At 41.9% G+C, this 13,613-nt stretch overlaps 1 protein-coding gene across 1 annotated transcript; it reads left to right on the top strand.

The window, feature by feature from the left end:
* The first annotated feature begins 6,671 nt into the window (after positions 1 to 6,671).
* On the top strand, positions 6,672 to 11,686 carry pclaf (PCNA clamp associated factor). The gene is made up of 4 exons (XM_060853617.1): positions 6,672 to 6,849; positions 9,869 to 9,949; positions 10,572 to 10,737; positions 11,259 to 11,686. Exons 1-4 carry the CDS (start codon positions 6,795 to 6,797, stop codon positions 11,311 to 11,313), a joined length of 357 nt encoding a protein of 118 aa, XP_060709600.1. The 5' UTR covers positions 6,672 to 6,794; the 3' UTR covers positions 11,314 to 11,686.
* The last annotated feature ends 1,927 nt before the right edge of the window (positions 11,687 to 13,613 follow it).

A 13,613-nucleotide genomic window follows, 5' to 3' on the forward strand; every position in this document is an offset into this window, starting at 1 on the left:
GCACAGTGGGTCAGTGGTTAGCACTGCTGCCTCATAGCACCAAGAACCAGGGTTCGATTCCACCATTGGTTGACTGTCTGTGCAGAGTCTGCACATTCTCCCTGTATCTGTATGGTTTTCCTCCAGTACTCCGGTTTCCCCTCTCAACCCAAAGATGGGCAGGTTAGGTGGATTACCCAGAGGACATCAGGGTTACACAGATAGGGTAAGGGGATGGGTCTGGGTGGGATGCTCTTTGGAGGGTTGGTGTGGACATCTTGGGCCAAATGGCCTGCTTTTGCACTGTAGGGATTCTATGATTATAATAGGCAACACAAAGGAACAATCATCCTTTGGATCACTGTCCAAACAGAAGATTTGAGACTGGCCCAAAAGGAGGTAACTCCCACTGTAATGACTGCATCTGTCACAACTTTCCTTCCCCTCACCTCATGTAATAACATTAAAATAACAGGTTTTAAAGGTGGACTTAAAGATTTTCCTGCTGTATTTTCACTGTGTTAATTTTGTGGGTGATTGTTGTCAAATACACCCCTCTGGCTATTAGTAATTTTAATCTATCTTAATTATTGTAAAGTCAGTTTTTCTATGGAGTGTGTGTCAATGTGTCGATAATTTAAAATGTTCTGCCACTCTCCTGGCCAATCCTGAACTTTCAGGTGAGCTTGTTGAAAGATCAAGGTTTTTGTTTGTTGTGGGCGGAGGATTTGAAATGTTTGTTTACCCTCCCTGCACGTCTCAAGTAGGGCCAATTCTCAACTGCAGTTGTCTTTTAAAAATTTCAAAAGCATATATGCAAATAAATCCCAAGAGAAAGCTATCAGTTAAGATTAGGAACAAAGGACATAGGAGCAACAAAAGAATGAAACTAGGCAGACCACCTAACATCAATCTAGGCACCTGAAAAGACAACAGCAGAAATAGCTCTATCGAGCCTGCAAAGTCATCCTTACTAACATCTGGGAGCTATTGTCAAAATTGGGGGGCGCGCTCTCATGCACGGGTCAAGCAACAGCCTGATATAGTTGTACTCATGGAATTATGCCTTGCAGACAATGCCTCAGACATCACCATCACCATCACCATCCCCAGATATGTTCAGTTCCACCAGCAGTAAAGACCCAGCAGGCATGGTGGCACTGAGGTGTACAGTCAGGAGGGAATTGCCCCACAAATCCTCAACATTGACTCTGGACGATTTGGACCAAAGGGTCTGCTTCCGTGCTGTACACTTCTATATTTTTAGACAGTCCCTGAAAATAATGATGACTTTCTTTTACTTGAGAGTTGTGGGTTCTGAGGTGGCTAAACAGTCAAATGCTGGACCTACAAGTGGGACAGGTGTTATTTGAAGAAGTGGGTGCTGGAATGTTCAGTTTTCATGTATTATTTCCGGTGTCTGTGCTTGGCCTTTAACTGTTTGCTCAGTTGGCTGGATAGCTAGTTTGCGAAACAGTGTGATGCCAACATTGCAGGTTTATTTCTGACACTGGCTAAGGTCACCATGAAGGCCTTCTCAACCTCACCCCTTGCCTGAGGCCAGGTAAAACTCAACAAAATCATTTATTTCTTTCTATGGACTTCTGGGGCTATGATGACTTTCTTTAAAAACCCATTTAAAAACAACAAACCCCTTCTCCTTCCCCCAGTCCCACTGAGAATGATGGTTGCTGGGTTTGGGGTGGAACATCTGGAATGAGGACTTGACATCATCTTGGCAAATATTTCACTCACATTTATAATTTACCTTGAATTAATTGTAGAAAAAATATATACCCATACTTCTTGATGGAATTAAATAGTATGCTTAAAAGTGGGTGGTTCTTTTTTTCCTGCTAGAGCTGTGTTTGGGGAAGGGTACACAGTTCCTCGTGGATACAAAAAGAATAAATTTTCAATCTACCTCCTGATCAAAGGCAAGAAATTTGCTCCATGTGCACAACTGAATATTAAACTCCAAGACTGACAACACAATTGTTAGGGATGGACAAAGAAAAATTCATCAACTTCCTCCAACAAAATGGCCACAAATTCTCATTCACACACAACATCTACATATATGACGTGCAGTGCAAGTGTCTTCATTGGGAAGCATAGGATATCCTGTTGTCAATTACCATTTACTCTGAGTAATTGTCAAAGGTCATTTATTTTATGTCCAAAGTTCACAGCCCAAACTAAACTTAAAAAAAAACACTGGCACATTTGGAAGTTGTGCATGTTTAAAAAAGTTAATCAATTTTCTTCCATTTGAAGTTTGAACCTACATTTAGCAAACTTAATCTTGCATGATATCATCGTCAAAGCCTCTTCCGTGTTCAAGTGGCAAGAAACCAATGCAGGTTTACGAAGAAAAGGTGGGTGTTTGGCACCAAGTCAAAATCATCAGAGAGCTGGTGCAGACTTGATGAGTTGAATGGCTTTATTCTGTGATTTAATGATTCTGTGAACATGAAAGAATAATTCTTGTTTCAGAGCCAACTACCAAACAATCAAATCCAGAATCTAATGCTGTGGGGAGATAAATACAAATCCCACCCAGCCATGCAGGAGGAATTTAAATTCAATGAATAAATTTGGAATTAAAAAGTTAGTGTCACTGCAAAATCCATCTAGTCTACTAGTGCCCTTTAGGGGAGAAAACTCCACCATCCTTACCCAGTCTAGTCTTCATGTAACTCTAGAAATTTGACTCTTAACTGCCCTCTAAAATGATCAAATAAGCCACTCAATTCTGGGCCAGTTAGGGACAGGCAACAAATGCTCTCACCAACATATGAACAAGGAATAAGAGTAGGGCACTTCACCCCTCGGGCCTGCTCTGCAATTCAATAAGGTCATGGCTGGTCTAATTTTAAACTCAACTGTACATTCTTGCCTAATTTTTCAACCCCTTGGTATTCAAGGATCTGTCTACCTCGGCCTTCAAAATATTTAAACTGTTTGCATCCACCGCTTCACCCACATCCCGGGAAGGACTTTTTAAAAAAGACAAGGATCCACATCGTAGACTACTTAACAAGGTTGGATCACATGGAATACAGGGAGAACTAGCAATTTGGATTCAAAATTGACTAGAAGGTAGGAAACAGAGGGTGATGGTGGAGGGATGCTTTTCAGACTGTGACCAGCATTGTGCTGCAGGGGTGAGTGCTGGGTCCAGTGCTTTTTTATCATTTGTGTAATGATTTGGATATTAACATAGGTATGGTTAGTAAATTTGCAGATGAGACCAAAATTGGAGGTATGGTGGACAGCAAAGAAAATTACATCACAGTACAACATTATCTTAATCAGACGGACCGATGGGCCAAGAGATTTGCTCCACGTGTACAACTGAATAATAAACTCCAAGACTGACAACACAATGGTCAGTAAGATAACGAAAAATTCATCAACTTCCTACAACAAAATGGCCACAAATTCTCATTCACACACAACATCTACATATATGACGTGCATTGGGAAGCATAGGATATCCTGTTGTCAATTACCATTTACTCTGAGTAATTGTATTTACTAGAGCAAATCAGTGCAGGACTTATACCCTTAATGGTAAGATCCTGGGGCATGTTGCTGAACAGAGAGACTGGATTGCAGATTCATACTTCCGTGAAAGTAGAGTCGCAGGTAGACTAGGTAGCGAAGAAGGCGTTGAGTACGCATAACTTTTTTAGTCGGTGCATTGCATGTAGGAATTGGGAGGTCCTGTTGAGGCTGTACAGGACACTGGTTAGGCCACTTTTGGAATACTGCATTCAGTTCTGGTCTCCTTGCTATAGGAATGTCATCAAACTCGAAAGGGTTCAGAAAATATTTAGATTAGATCACTTACAGTGTGGAAACAGGCCCTTCGGCCCAACAAGTCCATACCGACCCACCGAAGCGCGACCCACCGAAGCGCAACCCACCCATACCCCTACATTTACCCCTTACCTAACACTACGGGCAATTTAGCATGACCAATTCACCTGACCCGCACATCTTTGGACTGTGGGAGGAAACCGGAGCACCCGGAGGAAACCCACGCAGACATGGGGAGAACGTGCAAACTCCACACAGTCAGTCGCCTGAGTCAGGAATTGAACCCGGGTCTCAGGCGCTGTGAGGCAGCAGTGCTAACCACTGTGCCACCGTGCCGCCCACTACAAGGATATTGCTAGGGTTGGAGGGGTTGAGCTATAGAGAGAGGCTGAATAGGCTGGGGTTGTTTTCTCTGGAGCGTCAGAGGCTGAGCAGTGGCCTTAGAAGTTTATAAAATCATGAGGGGTATATATAAGATGAACAGTCAATGTTTTTTTACTGAGGTCAAAAATCATATGGCACCAAGTTGTAGTCCAACAGATTTATTTGAAAACACAAGTTTTCAGAGACTCGTTCCTTTTTCAGGTACCCGTGACCTGAAGGAGCACGGCTTTGAAAGCTTGTGTTTTCAAATAAACCTGTTGGACTATAACCTGGTGACATGTGACTTTTGACCTTGTCTAACCCAGTCCAACACCAGCACCTTCATATCTTCTTTTCCACAGGATAGGGAAGTCCAAAATTAGAGGACATAGTTTTAAGGTGAGAGACGTAAAATTTAAACAGGACCTAAGGGGCAATTTTTTCAGGCAGAGGGTAGTGCGTGTATGGTGTGAACTGCAGGAGGAGTTGGTGGAGGCTGGTGCAATTCAATATTTAAATGGCATCTAGATGTGTATTTGAATAGGAAGCGTTTGGAGGGATTAGGGTCAAATGCTGGCAAAGGTTAATTTAAGCTGAAAATGTGTTGATGGAAAAGCGCAGCAGGTCAGGCAGCATCCAAGGAACAGGAGATTCGACGTTTCAGGCATAAGCCCTTCTTCAGGAAAGAAGGGCTTATGCCCGAAACGTCGAATCTCCTGTTCCTTGGATGCTGCCTGACCTGCTGCGCTTTTCCAGCAACACATTTTCAGCTCTGATCTCCAGCATCTGTAGACCTCACTTTCTCCTAAAAGGTTAATTTAAGGTTAGCATGGATGAGTTGGACCAAAGGGTCTGTTTCCACGCTATACATTTCTATGACTCTAACAATGTATTTTTATAACTTTTAAACCATCTGATAGTTGCACTGTTATTTGAGGTGAAAATTACAAAGAGAGGAAATGAAAGATATGATTAAAATTCTACCAAGTAAATAATCAAGTATTATTGTCACATGTACCTAGGTACAATGAAAAGTTTTCTTTTGCATGCAATAGGGTCAAATCATACCATACAAAGTGTATTAGGATAATAGAAGATAACGAAGAATACAATGTTACAGCTGCAGTGAAGGCGCATAGACAGCGAGATCAACATTAAATTTAAAATTTGAGAGGTCAATTCAGAAGTCTATTAACGGTGGTAAGAAGCTATTAAAACTATTTGTATGTGTACGCAAACTTTTAAATCATCTCTCAGACAGAAGAAGGTGGAAGGGAGTATAGCCAGGGTGGGAGGGGTCTTTCACTATGTTGGTTGCTTTCTGGAGGCAGCAGGAAGTATAGCAAACGGATGGAAGGTTGCTTTACATGGTGGACTTGGCTGTGTTCACAACTCGTAGTTTCTTGCGGTCTTTGGAAGAGCAGTTGCCTTATTACACAGTACTGCATTCGGACTGGGTGCTTTTTATGGTGCAACTATGAAAACTGGAAAGTCTTTGTGGAGCGTGTCAAATTTCCTTAGCCTCCTGTGGAAGTAAAGATGTTGTGCTTTCTTGACCATTGTGTTGACATGAGTGGACCAGGACAGATTGTTGATAAGCACTCAATCTCTTTTTTTATATTCTGTCTTATCATTGCTTGAGATACACTGTACGATGGTGTCGTCAGTAAACTTGTAAATGGAGTTGGGGTGGAATTTGGCCACACAGTCATAATTGTATAGGGAGCATGGTAGGGTGCTGAATACACAGCCTTGAGTGACACCAGTATTGAGGATTATGGTGGAGGTGTTGTTGCCGATTCTTACTGATTGTGGTCTATGGGTGAAGAAGTTGAGGATCCAGTTACAGAAGAGAGAGTGTGGGGGTCTATGTCATGCAGTTTAGAGATGAATTTGTTTGGAATTGTGGTACTGAAGGCTGAGCTTTAGTCAATAAGCAATGGACTTGCAGAAATGACTTTGTAGAAATTGGATCCATCAATTAAAATTATAATCACAATTGCCCTGACATTCATTCTAACTGCCCTGGGTAAAACTAAACCTTCAATTACTGAAGTTAAGTCAGCAAACAATAAAAGCCGGGAAAATGAAAGTCCCGCCAATCTACCGAGATTCCCATTGGTCTATTCCCTGTCAATCACGTAAGTTTGCTCGATAATTGGATAATCACGTAAATCAATCCATTTATGCGCGGGAGATATAAAACAACTTTAATGAAAGGAAATTTCAGTTTCTCCTTATCTCCTACCGAAATGCCAGTGGATTCATTCAATACATTCTACTTTAAAAAGTGTTCTTTCTCAGAATTATTGCAAATGTGAAATAAAACCCCGCTTTCCCGCCACACACAGCCCGCACCCACCCCACCCTCAAAGCCGCCTGTTGATTGGTGAGTAGGTGCGGACGGTTTTATGAGACCCACGCTCTGATTGGCGCGCCTCGGGAGGAGGAACGATCCGAGACGCTGGGTTGGGCAGCAATCCCCGCACCCGCCAAAAAGATGCCGGCCAATCGCGGGCCGCGATTGGCCGAGGGGAGAAGGCGCGAGCCGGGGCGGCCGGTTTAAAAGGGGAGAGGCGGGAGTGGCGCGAGCCTGTGGCCCCGCTCTAACCACCCCCGTGACGAAGATGGTCCGCACCAAGGCTGACAGCCCGTCCACCTCCACCGGCTCCTTTCGTAAAGGTGAGGGGAATGCAAACAGACCGTCCGCCCCCACCCACTCCCCTCCCCGGACTCCTGGCAGCATCAGTCTGTCCCTTTCCCCAACATCCGTCTGCCGGTATGGGGCGGGAGATGTCGAGCGGGCGCCGCCATCGCCGCCTTTCCCCCTTAAACCGCCGGTGTTACTGCGGACCTGAATTGTCTCGCCCGTGACCCGGGATCTTTGGCGGACCCGCTTCTATCTTTACATCCTTTTGTTTTTGGAGGGGAGGTTTGTCTTTTATTTTAGTACACCGTGCTCCCCGCGGGAATCGGTGTGTGAGGTGGACGGCTCCCTGGCAATCCCTTCACACACTGTCCCTCTTGGTTATTTTACACCAACGTGGTCACCTTTTGGCGGTTTGACCAAGGTCAGGGTCCAGCGGGGGGGGGGGTTTGGTCTTTAATTCTTCCCCTTACCCCACTCTCCTCAACAATCGGCTGCCTCTTTAAGTATTAAATAGCGACCTTTTGTGGTAAGTCACCTTTCACAAGTGGGTTCTCAACAACATCCCACTTAAGAATTAAACGGTATGACCCAGAGCTTTGTCCGAAGACTCTTTTAAAGCCAAATTTATTTAAAAAGCTATGTACCTGTCTGACATCGCAACCGATCAGGAAGCAAATCCGAGATGACCTTGTTGGACTGGAAATGTTAACATCCTTTTTCTTTCTTGTTTCCACAGATGCTGCTGAGTCTCTCCAGCGCATTCTGTTTTTGTTCCAGGTCAAGCAGCATCAGTTAAAGCTTCAGGTCCAGTTTATATCAGTTGAAAAGACTTAGATTGGGTTTTGAGCAAGTGGAAGAGAGGCAGGAGCACAAAAGGGAAGGTGTATTGAGAATCAATGACACTTAATGGATTGGATTAAATGAAATGAGGCTTGATGCTGAGCACTTGATTATTGGTTTTAATGTCTGTATCGACTCTCTTTTGGTCACCACAGAACCACTGATTTAAGCCTTGAAAGTATACTTAATCTACATTGCTCTAATTTGCAGTCACGTACTCCCTTTAATATAGTGACCCAGAGTTGTTTTCAGGAGTGCATCAGCCTGTCAATACCGAACCAAAGGAGGTTACATTTTAAGTCTGGGGCAACTAACCAAAAGCTTGGTATGTAAGAGATCTTGGTAAGATCTTCAGAGAAGTCACTACAGTGGCTGATCTTAGACCGCTGAAGTGAGGATTTTATTTTGCCTGATTTTTTTGTTGAAAATCCTGCATTTGATTTGCATCAGGCACCAGAAGAATTGGTTTGTCTTGATTGAAATTTTTGTCTTGTCTTTTAATACTGCAAGAATCAGAACTTAGGTGTCCTCTTTCCAAATGGCAACGTTTGGATGTGGGATGAAATTCAATATTTTGAAGCTTGCAGGTAATACAGAACTAAATAGGGATATCTTTAGAGATCAGTTTCAAGACAATTTGGGTGAGAATATGGCACGTGGAGTGTAATGTGAAAATGTAGGATATTTCTGAATAGTAGCTTGGTTAAACAATATTTCAAATGCTATGCAATTTTGGTCTCCCATTTTATTAACTTTCTCTTTGGAAAGAGTTGACATTCCCTGTAAGCTGCATAACCACTGGGTGGTATTCTGTATGATGTTTAGAGGAAGAAGTTTAGGCCATGTTTGGAAGGAGTGTGAAGATTCACTAGATTGGTCCCCAGGTTGGCAGGACTGCCCTATAAAGAAATTGGGCCAAACTTGTCAGGCCCCTTTTGAGTCATTCTGACCATGGGTTGCATCCTCGTTCTGGCTTTCTGCTTTCTTGAAGCAACCAATGACTGTCCTGGTTGCAGAAGTCACATCTTATGTGACCTTCGATCTGCTAGAACTGCTGCACCTGTTGATGCCCCATTGTCTGCTGCAGTGATCATTAGCTTCTTTTCCTCTGTTTTTGAGGTGTTGGTTCAGGGTGCTTCTCCATCTCGTGCGGTCAGCTGCAAGGTATTCTCAGAACTTAACGATATCAAGCACCTTCTTGTCCCTTCTACTGACATCCTTGTAGCGCAGCTGGGGACACCAGTGGGCCTCTTTCCAGATGCGATGCAAGCTCTCCCTAGAGGGTATCCTTTGGGATGAGGCTCTTGTCCGTGCAGTGGATGTGGTCCTGCCACTACAGTGTCTGCTGCCTGAGCAGAGGACCATTACAAAACCTGTATTCTTTGGATTTCTGAATGTGATCTCATCGAAACCTAACAAATACTTGGTTGTAGATGCAGGTAAGATATTTACATTGATATAGGAACAAATACAGACCATTCAGTCTGCTCTGTCATTAATGACACTGGCTGAGCTGAACTCTCAATTTCCCCTTTCCTGAACCCTGATTACCTTAGATTAAAAATCAGTTTTAACCTTGATTGGAGAGTTGAGAGCTAGGGAAATAATTTGTACAGGGGAACTTTCTTAATGACTTCATAATTTTCTCTCCCAATGGTCTCTAGAAACTGCGTTTGAATATGCTTATAGTGTTAGATTTGGTTACTAATAATGTAAAGTTTTATGGTTTAAAGGCATTGAAGTATTTTCTCAGTCATAATGGAAAATTTTGTACAAAAGCACTTCTCTGAACAGAAGCTTCCATGTGAATTGAAGATTGATCTAAACTGGTAGGACTGCAAATTAGATGTACTGTTCTTAATTTAGTAAAACTGAATTTAGTAGAAGTACTTTTTTTTTTCTTTACCTAATCCAGGATTGGTGATTGTTCACAATCCATGATATTCTTTTATTGAGAAAAATCCTGACTATAGTCAATAGGAACCAGTCTCTTCTGGTCTTCCTCTTCTAGTTCAACATTCTAGTTGCCACTGACCTTGGAGATGCTTGCTTGAGTATTGTCCTTACTTAATTTTATTTGCAACATACTGGTACCTTGGTTAAGAACCAAACAAATCTGGGCCTTTGTAAAAATCACTAACTGGACTCTTGAGCTTTAGTATAGCTTCTCATGTAGGAGAGACCCATGCAATTACCTTTTTGTTTTAACAGCTGTTGCTGCCAGAGCGCCAAGGAAGGCACTTGGATGTGCAAGTACAGCCAATGTCTCCCTAACATCTCCTGGAAAAAAGGGTATGTATTGAACAGTTCTTGAACAAACAGTAGCCTACAATCTCTGCAAAATAACAGGTATTAGCAGTGATTCAGACTTGTCAAAGATTTCTCACATTCATTTCAATCGTTAAACTTGGTTTTTTAAAGCTTGTATCGAATTGGTTTTGGATTTTCAGTTTTCACTTGCACAATAAAACTTAATATTTGGATGATCAACATGGGGCAGGGAGAGAATGAAAGGGCCTTTAAAGAGGAAAGGTGTCCTGATAAGGCTGTAAAGAATCAGGAGTCCATCTTTAGATGGGAAACTCCAAATTTTTGGTGGGAACAAACTTCTGTCTACTCAATCTCCATCTTCAACTTTAAAGATGAAATGTCTGTCTCCCTCTTATTCTGTTTATTAGACAACTATTAAGGATGTGGTGTGCCAGCAAGACTGAGGTGAGTTAGCTTGCATGGTCACCAACTCTGAAGGCTATAATTGAATTATTCATCAGGAGGGTTAGTGAATTTCATCCATCTATTTATTTCAAGCTTGGAAAGTTTTCACAACCTGATCTAATGGGTTTTTTTAATGCAAGATGACAATGAAGGCTTGCTGCAAGCTCTGATTAATGGGGCTTGTTTTTGTGCTTAACAGAAAACAAATATGCTGGTGGGAACCCAGTATGTCCAAGACCAACACCAAAGTGGCAGAAAGGGATTGGAGAATTCTTTGGTCCTTTCAAACAGCCTGGAAAGGAGAATACAGAGCCCTCAGATATCAGCAGTAGCAGCAAGGCTGGAACAAGTAAAGCTCCAAGGAGGTAAATTTTACCACTCACTCATCCAAAGGTGCTCTATGGCTTGATGTGGTTCTAAGCTAGACTGTCCTCTGGTCTTGATTCAAATGGCTTCTTTCAGCTCAGTTGGGCATATTGATAGATCTTTTCCTGAATACTGAAAAGATCGTTCCCACTGTTTGCTCCTTCAGACGTGGGAGTATGATTTTTAAAATGGTCAGCTGTGTGATCATAACTTCAGACTTTTACATCCAAGATACTGTAGCTTCCTTCAAATATCAGATTTCACCTTCAGCAAGGGCACTCTTTTCCTTGAGATAATACCTTTCTGGCTTGAAGCTTTTTACAACTTGCTGCTGTAATGCTGTTATGGAAGAATTGCCTTAAGGGTTGTAGCAATCTAACCACTGAATTAAATGATCTTAGGATGATTGCTTCCAAGCCAACACTGTCCATCTAAGATTTAATATTTTCAAGGAAGTACAAAACTGCATTTTGGGCATGTTTTCTTGGAAATAATTTACTGATGTATTTGCTCTGCCTAGGGCACGTGTTCTGCCTGAGGACTCTGCGGAAGCAGCTTCAGATGAAGAGAACTGAATACCACTTGCCCACACCACGTCTAATACTTGAATCGATCTTCCTTGACGTGTATATTTGTATATATGTCTATTGCTAAGTAGTATGGATTTCTTAGTTGTCTTGTACAGAGTTAAAATACCATTAAAAGCCATAACGATGCAATCAATTTAAAAGCTACCAGTTGAATATTTTGGTCCAGGGCCAGTGATCCTTGAGCAAAATGAAACTACATAATTATTTGTTTTATTAATCTTTTTGACCTATACTTGTGTTGATGGGTGGGGTTAGAAATGAAACTTCATGAACCAAGACCTATAACCTATCTTGTGAATTTGCTGTATTTTTACAATTATCTTTTATAATAAATTTTTAAGCTGTGCCAAACTATAAATATTGAGCAAGTCTCACTCTGGATCACATGTTGAAACTTTCTAATGAGATCATGTATTTATTAGAAGGACTATTCCTGGCTTTGTTCTTCATGTATTCATTTCCTGACTTCAGTGCTTCAAAATTCCAACAGTGAAAGAATAGCAATACATTGCCAATCTTGTGTGGCTTGGAGGGGAATGTGCAGTATTCAGTATTTGCTGTCATTCTAGATGGTGGTCAATTTGGAAGGTGTTGTGTAAGGAGTGTTGGTGGCCTCCAGTGTCTTGTAGCTGTAGTACACTACTACTCTACAGGAGCAGTGAAATTTTCATTTTAAATTTTAAATGGTTGCTTTCTCCTGAACAGTTGAGCTGCTGCATTATTGTTGGAACTACCATCATCCAGGAAGTAGGGAGTATTTCATAACTGCCTGACCTCCACCATGTGAGTGGCAGACAGACTGTAGGACATCAGGTGATGTAACTTGAATGATTCCCAGCCTCTGACCTGCTCTTGTCGTCAGTGTTTAAATGGCTGCCTCCATGGTCTTCTCCAGAATGTTGGCTGTGGAGGGTACAGTGGCCAGGTTAATGGGTAATGGTTAAATTCTCATTGGTCACTGCTATGTACTTGACAAATATTTGCCACTTTGTCAAAGTAAATAGTCTATTGTGGTATTTGGGCATAAACTAATTAAGGATGAATAGTGATCAATGAACACCATCTTTTGTGTGGAGAGAAGGTCAGTTGAAACAACTGAAAATATTTGGACTGGAGACATTTATCCCCGCAGACTCCTGCAATGATGTCTTGTGGTTGAAGCTCTGTCATCTCCACTTCAACAGTTTTCCTTTTGTGGTATTGGAATGTCTCTGGCCAGCAGGCTTTGTTATGCTAGTGCTCCTTGATTCTAGTCTCACTGTACCTTTTTTGAGTCCAGTACAGTAGGAGAAAGTGAGGGCTGGAGATTAGAGTCAAGGCTGCTGTTGGAAAAGAACAGGTCAGGCAGTATCTGAGGACCAGGGGAATTGACATTTTGTCTAATGTTTAAGGTGCTGCCTAATCACCTGTGCTTTTTTAGCACCACATGCCACTCAGGAGCTGAGTGGCCATGGTAGAACCCAGTTTCAGTGAGCAGATCATTGCCAAGTAAATGCTGCTCGATTGTACTAAACAAATTTCTGATTGCAAGTTAACCGGTAGTATTTGACAAGGTTGGGTTTCTCTTTTGTGTATAAGACATACCTGAACAAACTCATTGCTGCTACTGAGTCTGAGAATGCTACTACTAAGGTAGTCTTGCCCTCTATTGTATTCAGCATGATGCATTGACTTGTCAGGGGCCACTATGTAGTAATTGTTTTTTTTTTTGCCTGATTGGACTTAACGTGATCTTGGATAAATCCTGATGACATGGCAATTCCTATCAAATTTTCTACCTTGCAGGGAGTGGCAGAGGAATCAATTATGTGGGGCAGGTTCAAGGCAATGGATAGGAGTTTTGGATGAGGAAGACACTGGAGGGAATCTGGAACTCTGCTTGTAAAGGTGGTAAAGGCAGAAGCCCTCAAACATAAAAAGATGTGGATCTAAAGAACAATGGTGAATGTATGTTTTTATGGTCACTTGATTAATTTCAGAATGTCTAAACTCAAATTGCATAATCTACTATCTTGGCATTTGACCTGATGTTCCACAGAGCACTGTAAATCTTGGGATTATTGGTGCAATAACAATACCATGATCACCTTCAGTGACCTATACAGGAGTAAGAGTATTGCTGCTTTTCCAACTTTAAATCTGTAGTTAATCCACTTTAAAACTCTACTTTTGTAAACTTTGCCCTGTCAATAACAAATTAAACTTAATGGTGTTTTTGGAAAATCAGACCCAACATATCACTGCAAGAATTTCTTAAGCGTATCCGAAAGTTGAACAGCAGCTGC

Source organism: Hemiscyllium ocellatum, chromosome 42, assembly GCF_020745735.1.
Source record: "Hemiscyllium ocellatum isolate sHemOce1 chromosome 42, sHemOce1.pat.X.cur, whole genome shotgun sequence".
Taxonomy (NCBI): domain Eukaryota; kingdom Metazoa; phylum Chordata; class Chondrichthyes; order Orectolobiformes; family Hemiscylliidae; genus Hemiscyllium; species Hemiscyllium ocellatum.